Genomic DNA, 8,668 nt, shown 5'->3' with positions numbered 1-8,668 from the left:
CCCGGGGGGTGATTTCTCACTTTCTGTCTCTGTCGCTCTCTGCCTTTCTGGTGAGTGCACGTGCCCTATAGCAAAAAACCTCTCCAAGAAACACACACACACTAACACTCAACGAATGGTGATGGTCATCCCATGTATCTTCTCCAAGTAAAAGTCTGTTTCACTGACAAAGAGTAAATATAGCTGCGTGCAAACAAGCGATGAGTGTAGAAATGGTATATCCTCCCACATGAGGCAGGGGACTTAGGAACAATGGGCTAGTACAAGAAAGCAAGCCGTGTTGTACTGGAGGCTATCATTACTCTTTTTTTTTTTCCTATAGAGATTTTGAAGCTGTAAGTAAGAAAAGTATCCTAATACTACTCCATATAGTTTCAGAAATTGATAGCAGAAGCTCATTTTTCATAGTCAGAAGCTGCTACGTCGAATGGCAGTGACCTTAATTTTTGCCTTCTAAGTCAAACCTACTTAGAACTGTCTTCTCAAATGCACTCCAATAAAGTGGATTAACCATCAAAGTCCAATAAAAAAGAAAATGCCTTCTGAAGAGAAAACTCTTTATCTCCTTTATCTCTCTTCCCACATTCTGTTCCACCCAGGGATTTATGCTCTTCAAGCAGAAAAGTGTTCTCCCACCCCCTGTTAAAGAAAAGTGAAGAGGTCATCCAGCCTCTAGCTAATAGTGGATGATCTCAGGGGTCTTAGAGCTTCTAAGACACAGTGAAGCAAACCCAGATAGAGGTGGTTATGTTCAGGCAACAGTGCAGGGAGCCCCCGACAGCTCTGCCCACGATACGCGCCTTACACAGCACTGGGCAACTATTACCCACTTTACCTTTTGATTTACTGGCCAGCATTGTTTATTCACCAAAGTGCCCTGATGTGGTGGTGTCTAAGGACAGAAAAAGTCCAGAAGTTATTTCCACACCAGCTGTCTGGTCTCAGGCTGAAATTATGCCCTCAGACAGCCCCTGTTTATTCCAAAAAAGTGACACACTCCCTCATGAGGACATCCTAGGAGCTATGCTGTATTTGAGTGTCAGCTCTCTGCTAAGTGCTTTATAGGCTTCACCTCGTAACCCTTCTAAGAACCTTGCTGAGATGGATATTCACAGAAAAGCGCACAGGAACTCAAAAGCTAAAGAATGTCACCCAGAATCACAGTCCTTACTGCCATATAGATGGAGGTCCATCATAGGCTGGCTGACCACCTCCTCCTTCTGCCTGTATCATGCATCAGAAATCTCTATCTCCACCACCACTACCCATTTCTCCACCTGGAGAATCCAAGGAAGCTTCAAGCTTATCCATCTTTCTAAGCTGGTGAGTATTAAGCAAACCATAGCTAAAATCAGGCAAGGGGAAGGTGCAGGACAGGGTAAAGTGGAAGGCAGCAGTCACCCACAGAGAGAAAAACACCACGGAATGAGCACCTAGAACCTGTTTATGGGGAAGAAAAAGATAACACAGGGAGAAGACAGCATGAAATTCAGTCTTAGACCAAAGTAAGCAGGGGATCCAGCAAGGGCTCCTGGGAAGGCATCTGAGAACGGCAGCTGTTGAAAACTAGAGCAGGCTCCCTAGAGGGTGATTAGTTCTTCTGCATCAGAAATGCTCAAACTGAGGCTGGACCATCAGAAATGCATGCAGTCACCCACAACCGCAATGAGAGGTCTTGACCAATTGCATCACCACCACCCACCAGGACCCAACAACTCTATCACTTCAAATTGAGGTGCCCAGAGGCTACATTTTCAACTTCAGCTTGAGACCATTTGTCACAGTTCTTTATTCTTTGTACTATCCCAAGCTAAGCAATTAGTATTTTCAAAAACAAACAAAAAAAACTTTATGCCAAATTTTTCTCCCAATTGAACAGGCTCTCCATGCTTTGGTTAACACTCATTCAGTGAGGTGAGGTTGGAGTACATGGTGTTACCCCATAGGAGTCATCAGAACAGGAATCTCTGCCATTTTCTGCTCTTCTCAAAAAAAAAAAAAAAAAAAAAAAAAAAAACCACTCCAAAAAGCACCCCAAAAGTCGGACCTAGAAACGGTTTCAAAAGTGAAAACCTTTATGTCCAGCCTTGGTGACATTAATGGTACTATTTTAACACTAAGTCGCAGTCAAAATGTAGGCTGACTTGCAATATGGCCTTTTAAAAGCTGTCACATAGAACCCTTCTCTGGCTTCTGTGCCCAGGCAGCTGGTTGTCTAAAGACTTTTCAATGAGCAATAGATAAACACATACAATGTTTATGAGGAGAGGTCTCATAAACCCAGAGCAAATATTTACAACTGATTCATAAACCTCTTAAACCCATAAACATTTTATCAAGGAAACTCTGACAATCTCCCTCCACCATAGGAGGCATTTCCCCATGAGGTCATGAAAACTGACTATGAAAAGCTATTAAGAAAACTCCACACTCTAAAAGAAAGCAGACATGTTCATTAGCAGCAATGCAGTTTTAGAAAACAGAAAGCTATTTGTTGGACCAGAATAATTCATAATAAACATAAAAGAGAATACCTTACTAACAGAGTACAAGTGGCTTTAGAGTGAAAAATGGAATAAACAAATGGCCCATACACCTTTTTTTTTTTAAGTAATAAAATCTTGAGTTTGTACCATTTTACAACCTGTAAGGCTGAATATGAGCTCCCATAACCGCGACCCAATAAAGCAACTGAGAACTGGCAGATTCAGAAGGAACAAAATCTCACTGAGTCTCTTATGTCCTAGGTATGTTTTTTAATGTGGAAAGAGAAAGGAAGAAGACATTAAATTTTTCTCTTTTTCAATACTAGGCATCATTTCTTACCATCGTAAGGCTTAGGAAATAGTTCGATTGTGACTGTATTCAACAGAAGCAACTCAGAAAGACACTATGGCTCGAGGCCACCCCTAGATCTGAGACTGCAGTGGCAGGACCACACCACAGACAAGGACAGTCATTGTAATACGAAGATGTGGCCATTCTGATGAACTCACATCCAGAGCTTATCTAGGGGGGGAAAAAACACCTAAAAACCATGTACCCTGGAAGAGTAGGCATTACTCAAAAGAAAATTAGGAATAAAAGGAATACCTGGGCCAGCTGCAATGATGTAGTGGTAACACAATGCTCTGTACTGCTGGACCCACACAAGAAGGTCCTGGGATATGAACCCCTGTACAGGCCAGCTAAGTCTGGGGGTGGACCTGAGTTTGTGAGGACCCTATAGTGGTTCTCTCTTTCTCTCTCTCTTTTTTACTGAAGAAACAAAATAAAACAAAATAAAATAAATAAAAAATAAAAAGGCCCAGACTGTGGCACAGCCAGTATTATACCAGACTGCAGAGCTGGAAGCCACATGCAGACTGTAGCTTGAGTCTCTGGACCAGTCAGTCTGAAAACACACCAGGTATATGCACACATGCCCAGGATCCTGGCAGGCAGGAGGGCTGGGAGAAGAGGATCACAGCTGATTAAGCCCTATAGAGAATGTTTCCCTCCCCTTACTCCTTATGTATACACATATGCTCTATCATAAAGTTTCTTTTATTTTTGAAGAGGTTTTTGCTATAGGGCGCATACACCCGCCAGAGAGACAGAAAGTGAAAAATCATCCCCCGGGGGGATGGTCATGCAGCAATCCTTTCTCCTCCAGTCTCCTTGAGATCTTGGGCACGCACGCACACACGCCCAGCTTGAGTTTAAGCCACCAGTTCCGGACTCAAACTGCTGTCGACTACGTGGGAGTCCAGCAACATAGCCATTATGCAACTGCTGGTCCCTCATGAAGTTTCTAAAAAATTTTAAAAGACTAAAAGGAAATACAATTGAGTCACACAGAACTAGTTCCCAGCATGAAGAGTAAGATCTGAATTTTTCTAAGAATAAGAACTCCTTTCCTCCCCATGAGCCTGTGGTACTCCATGTAATCTCCTAATGGGAAAAATAAAAAAATAGTCAAGCCCACATTTTAGCCTAATTCTCTCTACTCAGAGGCTTGCCCTGTCCAAACATGCAACACCTATATCTTCCGACTTCATCAGGAAATTACATTTAGCATGCCCACAAATATACCATCAAAGAATCTACGGCCGTATGTGAGCACACCTATGTCAGCATGCCGTTCCGCTGGCTTTTATCACTGCAGCTGAGGATGCTCAGAATCCCTGTGGGCGCTTTGTGGACGCACTTCCTCCTTTGGGCACATGGAATGGTTCCCAGGACAAGGAGGAATATTAAATTGTGCATAGTTCATTTATAGGACTTGGGTATCAGTTATTGATCCCAACTTGCCTTAAAAAAAGGCAAACAATTAGTAATTACAATCATTGGTCCATGGTTTTAGCTGAAGGTTTTTTAGAGGAGGCTCATCATTGCAAGGAATCACAGGAGCTAGGAGAAGCAAACAACATAAGAAAAACAGCCTGGAGCAACCAGGACAAAGTTTCCACTCTTTTTTTTTTTTTCCAAGTTAGTGATGTCAATTTTTATTTTTTGGTCTTAATTATGCCAATCTAGTTAGAATTCCCAGTATCTGAAACACTGATCTTAGCAATTTAAAGACATTTTAGTATGGCTTGTGTGTACAGTCAAGTAAAGAATATATAATATACAATATATTTTATAAATTATTTGTAAGGTTAATGATAATGACATTTAGTAGCAAGTTAAATTTCATCTTTGAATTTTTTTCAAAGAATTATATATTTAATCTTATTTGTTGAATATTATTTTTTTTCCTTTTATTATTATTTTTTTCATTTCATTTTCTTCCATACTCTTTAACCCTGTCATTTTCTCAGAGAAGATCTACGGAATCACTCATTAGAGAGATGAAGTCATGTATCCACAGCATAGTGAGGAGAGAGGACAGGAGCAAAGAATAAGAATCTGAGTTGTGCCTTGTATGTGCATGTGTATATTGGGGGAATAGATCTCCTGATGCCTGTTTCCCATGCTGAAGGGGCAGGTATCAACCCTGTTGCAGAGCACCAACTCCAGAACCTCAGATAGCAGAGAGAATCCTTCTTCCGATACATTCACCAAGGACTTTCATCCCGTTTCCTCTTCTATAAAATGGGTACAATAGAAGTAGCTGTTTTCTCTGGGTTGTTGAATGATTAGGTGAGTTAATACAAGTAAAGCACTTAGCTTTTTTTACATTTATTTATGTACTTATTTCTTCCATGAGAGAGAAGAAACAGACAGAAAGCACCCTCAACAATGTCCTAATGCCACAATCCACTCCCAGCCTTCGGCCAGCCGGGATCATGGACATATGGGCATGGCATACTCAGGGAAGTCTCCAGACTTTAACAGGGGACCGTTCCTTGTGTGATCACCTTGCAGAGCATCACATTTTACCATTATGTTACCATCTGGCCCCATAGACTTAAATTTCGAGTACCTGTCATAGTTTGAGTTCATGCTCCAATACCTATTGTCCCTCATTTGCAAGTCAATTTATTATAGATCCAGCTGAAAAACATTGAATTTGCCTTCTCTTTTATATCTGATGTGTAAATCTCATCTGAATCTGCAGTTGTGGTGGACTGCCACATGGAACTTTCATGATAGTAAGCAATGTACAATTCTGTCCGGACTCATCAAAACGTGAAGACAGGGACCAGCAGATAGCATAATGGTTACATCGTTGGACTCCCATATGACTGACCGCAGTTTGAGTCCCAGGTCTAGTAGCTTGAATGTCATGCCAGGTACGTGTGTATGCATGTTCAATATCCTGTGAGGAGAATGGAGGAGAAGGGATTCTGGCGTGGCCATCCTCGCTGGGGGGTGATTTCTCACTTTTCCTCTTACTGTCTGTGTCTATCTCTCTCTAGAGAAGGCAAAAATCTCTTTAAAAAAAAGTGAACAAATTTTGTACCTTTTCAGGCAATGGTCAAGTCTCTTACTGAATTCATGGATAACATTTTTACATAAATTCACCGCAGTGAATGTTCATGATTCAGGGAGCTCAACTGCCCTTACTTAATTTGCTGTTACAAATCTATGGTATGATTCTTTTTTTAAGAAAAAGTATTTTAAATAAATTATTGTGTAAGAATTTCTAAAAAGATGCATTTAGCAATTCTTTACATACTAAAATCCAATCAAAGGCTGTGGTTGGTTGTTTTTTGTTTTTGTTTTTTTTCTTTTTTTTTTTTTGCTGTTGTCATTCTGATCTCTTAAGGAGAAAAATACTTCACAACAAATTCACTAAATTACTTTCACATCACATACTTCTCTGTAAGGTGTGCTCTCCATCTTGGATAGCATCTTGTGCTGGGGTTACCTAATGTTTAGACAGACCCTGTTCATCCATTCCACTCCAGGACTTGGGAGAGGATGCTCTTTTCCAACCTCCCTTGCAATGGGAGAAGCATGTAACTAAAGCCTGGTTGTAAAAATGGCACTTGAGCTCTAGAGTATTTAAATGCTGGTTTAAGACCCTCCAGCTCTGCTTTTCTCTACAGTGACAAGCCCTGAGCGCCAGGATGAGATGACAGCAACTGTGGGACGGCACATAATGACTCATGGGACAGGGCATCACAGAGGTCTGTCAGAAATCGTCATGATTATAAACAGTGACTGGCTTGAGCCACTGAACTTTGAAGTGATGTGTCACTGCACTACAATCTAGTTTCCTCGTTCTAGTATAGTAATATTAATTGTGAACCAAGCTTTACCTAACTTTAAAGCTTCTTCATCCTCATTAATAAGACAGCAGATCCCAGGAACAGGCAGCAGGTGAGATCTAGAAAAGCTGCCGCATAGTTTCCTAAACATCTTCAGGAAGACACTGGCCAATAAATTAAAAAGCCAAATGGAGTTAGAAAACAAAAATCCTACCTGAATCAAGATCTCCATTTCCATTAGCTGAGCTAAGATGCTTTTCCAAGGGTGAAGACAAAGGTTCTTGCATATTGGAAACTGACAAATTGCTCTCCATTACTGATGAATAAGTGTCCTCTTCTCTTAATTCATCCTGCAGGAAGAATTACCTAAGAGAAAAAAAAAATCAGAACACTTTAACCATACTAATTACATTAACTTGTCTTTCATTTAACTCTCCAAAAATAATGCCTTCTTTTTAGTGTTGTTACCAGGTCATTGTAATGTTTAGGATACAGGGTAATGCTGGCAAGAGAAAATACCAGGAATAAAGACTGATCAGTTTATCTCCACACAAGGTCAACAACAAAGGTTATAGCATAGCAAAACCATCTATTTCTTTTCTTTCTTCCTTCCTTCCTTTCTTTTTTCTTTTTAACTTTCCAAAGGGCACATGTACTTACTAGAGAGAGACAGAGTAAGAGAAGGGGGAAAAGGAAGAAAGTACCCTCTGCCCATCCCCCTTGTGGAATGGTCACACCACAATCCCTTCTCCTCCATTACTTTTAGATTTCAGACACATACACACATGCCCAACATGTTCTTTCTTTATTTTTTTTTAAGAGAGATTTTTACTATAGGGCATGTGTGCTCACCAGAGACACAGGCAAAGTGAGCAATCACTTTCTAGGGGGGATGTCCATGGCACAATTCCTTCACCTTCATTCTTCTCTTGGGATTTTGGGCATGCAGAAGCATGTACCTGGTGATCAGAACTCGAACCATAATCATATGAGAGTCCAGTGCCTCAACCACTACACCACCTGCTGACCCCATCCAATGTGTTCTTTCAAATCACCAGACTCGACTTGCACAGTCAGCCAAGTGGATCCAACTGCTTTAATCACCACATCACCAGCTGGCCCAAAACCATCTATTTTTCTATAGATCATTATAACAACTGAGATGGACACATTATTCACCAACAAACAGAACCAACCTTTCAATTCCCAATCCACCATGGTAATACGGAGTCCCTCCCCTCTTGTCTCTCAAAGTTGTGAAAGAGCAAACCCACCTCAATCTCCACCCATACCTAGGCATTGCAACACAGTGTCTGGACTCAGTAAAAAGACCTTATATTCACAAATGATCTCTTACCAAAACCAATTGAACTACCAATATTCACAAAGATGAGAGGTCTTCAAAGAGGTCATGGAAAATGAGTATTAGGATAAAACCATGCATAGATTTCAAAAACTTTTTGCATCCAAAATAAATTCCCTCTTTGATTCCATTTTCCATGATCTTTTTGAAATCCTCTCATAATATGTACTTTTTATGAATTAGAGATAGGGACAAGAATTTCCCTTTAATAGCACTACTTTCCCTAATTTTCATTCTGATGTAACTGATAGAAAAAGTGGTAATTCTATCTGATTCTCACAGGATTCTCATGTATGTGAGAACTCAAGAGGTGCCAGGTACAATCAGTACTTCCTGGATCTGAGGTTAGATGCGGCCAAATCTTCCAATCATTCAACGTCCTCTTAGACTTCAAATGGAGATCAAAATTAAATAGGCAAAGGGTCAGGGCCAGCTCTGTGCACAGTAACACATTGCTCAACAGAAGTCCCACATAGATCCCACATGGTGTCTGAAATTCAAATACCTGGCCCAGTCTGCCTGAACACACTGGGCACATCCATGAATGCCAAAGATCTGATGGGCGGAAGGAAGAGAACACAGCATGACAAAATTCTAAGGAGAGTCTCTGTCTCTCTCTCTCTCTCTCTCTCTCTCTCTCTCTCTCCCCCCCCCCCCCCCTCTCCCC

General features: G+C 41.0%; 1 protein-coding gene across 6 annotated transcripts in view; it reads right to left on the bottom strand.

Annotated features, from left to right (window-relative positions):
- SFMBT2 (Scm like with four mbt domains 2) overlaps nt 1-8,668 on the bottom strand; it is a 264,272-nt gene that overhangs the window by 231,780 nt on the left and 23,824 nt on the right. For all 6 annotated transcript variants that reach the window (XM_006150049.3, XM_027772467.1, XM_027772468.1 and 3 more), the window contains exon 2: nt 6,853-7,004. In XM_006150049.3, the coding sequence (XP_006150111.1) occupies nt 6,853-6,952 (100 nt within the window). In that variant the 5' untranslated portion in view covers nt 6,953-7,004. The remainder of the gene's footprint in view (nt 1-6,852; nt 7,005-8,668) is intronic.

The sequence above is a fragment of the Tupaia chinensis genome, unplaced genomic scaffold (assembly GCF_000334495.1).
Source record: "Tupaia chinensis unplaced genomic scaffold, TupChi_1.0 Scaffold000275_1, whole genome shotgun sequence".
NCBI classification, from domain to species: Eukaryota; Metazoa; Chordata; class Mammalia; order Scandentia; family Tupaiidae; genus Tupaia; species Tupaia belangeri.
This window is presented reverse-complemented; position numbering and strand designations above follow the sequence as displayed.